This window comes from Arachis ipaensis, chromosome B10 (genome assembly GCF_000816755.2).
Source record: "Arachis ipaensis cultivar K30076 chromosome B10, Araip1.1, whole genome shotgun sequence".
NCBI lineage: Eukaryota > Viridiplantae > Streptophyta > Magnoliopsida > Fabales > Fabaceae > Arachis > Arachis ipaensis.
In genome coordinates, this window is record NC_029794.2 from 134,962,247 (window position 1) to 134,964,756 (window position 2,510).

The 2,510-nt window shown below is 33.1% G+C and overlaps 1 protein-coding gene across 1 annotated transcript in view; it reads left to right on the forward strand.

Moving 5' to 3' along the window:
• The window catches only part of LOC107623868 (UPF0160 protein), a 5,888-nt gene continuing 5,437 nt past the window's right edge, over positions 2,060–2,510 (forward strand). Inside the window, exon 1 of the mRNA XM_016326262.2 lies at positions 2,060–2,412. Coding sequence (XP_016181748.1) covers positions 2,152–2,412 — 261 coding nt within the window. The 5' untranslated portion in view covers positions 2,060–2,151. The remainder of the gene's footprint in view (positions 2,413–2,510) is intronic.

A 2,510-nucleotide genomic window follows, 5' to 3' on the forward strand; every position in this document is an offset into this window, starting at 1 on the left:
TTAAATTCAAAATTTAAAAAATTTAAAATTGATTAAGTAAACCTAATTAAACCTATAAAAACATTCATATTCTCTCTCACATTAACTTACCTACCTCCAACAATCACACACACAGACCCTCTCTCTCACCGTCAGGCCCTCTCCGCCTCTCCACCGCGACCCACTCCTCTTCTGGCACCGCTCTGAGCAAGAATTGAAATATTAAATTTCAACCTACAGTCGAATTTCAACTTTAGTTGACAACACCAGGACTCTGCACTTATCGGGTACTATCTTTCGATTCTTCTGCAATGTAGTGATCACAATCTTGAATGAGTTTGGTGAATCTGGAATCGTCGGGAGCAAAAGAAGCACCGGTTTGAAGTGCTACCTTTGCAGTTTGATACTTTTTCAGCATAATGCACGCAGTTCCGGATTAGGGGTGTTCATGGATCGGATCCGATCCGTATATCCGCGGTATTTATCCGAATTCGATCCGAAAATTGCGGATATGGATCCGATCCGCAAGACTTTCGGATCGGATCGGATCGGATCCGCACACTAATCGGATCGGATTGCGGATTTTGTGTTGGTATCCGCATATCTGATCCGCATATCCGCGTATCCGCAAAAATAAATAAATAAATAAATAAATATTCTTTTTATGTTTTATTTCAACTAATAATTATCATATATGTTGTATTATTTTAATTTATTATTTAAGAAAAGTATGTTTAATATTATTTTAAGAGTAAACATATTTAAAAGAATAGAAAAAATGAATTTCATTGATATTTTTTTAATAAAAATAAACTTTTAAAAATATTTTTGTGTTTTGCGGATATATCCGATATCCGATCCGATTCGATCCGTAAATGTGCGGATCAGATCGGATCCACGCTTAAAAATTGCGAATATTGAATCTGATCCGATGATTTTAATGCGGATTGGATCAAGATTTTGGCCATATCCGATCCGATCCGCATTCACCCCTAGTTCTTCTTTAGCAAAATTAAAGATTTTTTGATAATCTTTTATAATAACCGCGGATATTGGATCCGATCCGATCCGATGATTTTAGTGCGGATCGGATCAACATTTTGGCCATATCCGATCCGATCCGATCCGCGTGCAGCCCTATTCCGGGCTCAATTAAATGGCTTTGTTCGCATCAGAAACAGCTTTTGTGAAGTTCTGGAGCTTGATATGGGCTTGGGCTCTGTCGGCATAAAGATGAGAAATATAAAAAAAATATTCATTTAATATAAAAAAAAAAACATCCTAATACTTAACGAAAGAAATATTAAGTTATATTTTGGTAAAAATAATTAAATATCTATAAAATTAAAAAAAATTATGAAATTCTTAAAGAAATAGAGATATTCACATTTGCAATACAAAAAAATTCGAAAAATATACTAAAAAACATCCATTTAGTATGAAAAAGAAACATTTTAATACTTAGCAGAAGAAACATCCAGATATATTAACTTATTTTTATTAAGATAAGTTTCGAAGTCCAGCCCATTAAAAAATTGGCAGGAGTTGGCTGAACTTCCTCTTGATTTCCTAACAGAATTGTTATTGAATTTGTTAAATTTTAATAATAAAAAAAGATTTACAAGTAATTTAAAATCTTCATTTTCTTCCTTTTTTATCCAAAATTTACTTCAAACATAGTTCTAGCAGTTATTTCTGAGTTAAATCCCTTAATTAATATCTACTCTTTGGAAAAGGAAGAAAAAAATTAAAAATTTTAAATGACTTGTAAAATTTTTTTATTTAAATTTAACAAATTTAATATTTTATTATTTAGTTTTTAATTTATCGTTATCAAAAGGATCACGTCACACAATGCACAGAGTCAATCACTATCGCTAAAAAACTAACAAAGTTATTTGAGAAAAAAATAAAAATGACAACAATACTTAATATTAATGTGTATAAATAACTTATAAAAAAATTAAAATAAAAATGATGTATATTTTTGTCCATTCTTCGTAAAATTAGAGAACATGTCATCTTTAACCGTTTACTGAGAGCTGTTGGTTAAACCCTAAGAATTGAAAGTTACTAGTTACTGCTATTATGAAAAACTAGGGCAAGGGTTTTAGGTTGAAATAGTGGTAGTAATGAAATGAAGGTTTCATTCTCTTTTGTGTAAAACATAGCATGTTGCTGGCAACAACGCCATTTCTCAGAAACTTGTTCAGCTTCCGCACTCACTCTCACTTCTTTCGAATGGCGGCATCAAGTGCAACCAGCGATATTCTTTCCGAGCATTCCGATGCTTACGCGCCGTTCAAGCGCGTGTGCGTTCGCGTCGGCACACACAACGGGAGCTTCCATTGCGACGAAGCGCTTGGCTGCTTCATGATTCGACTCACCAACAAATTCTACAACGCTCAAGTTGTTCGCTCTCGTGATCCTCAGGTAATTTTTTTTTTCTAATTTTTAATTTGTTCGTTTCTGAAAAAATGTGAGTTGTTGTTTGGTTGATGAGAACGTGTTGTTTTATTCTTCTTCATTTT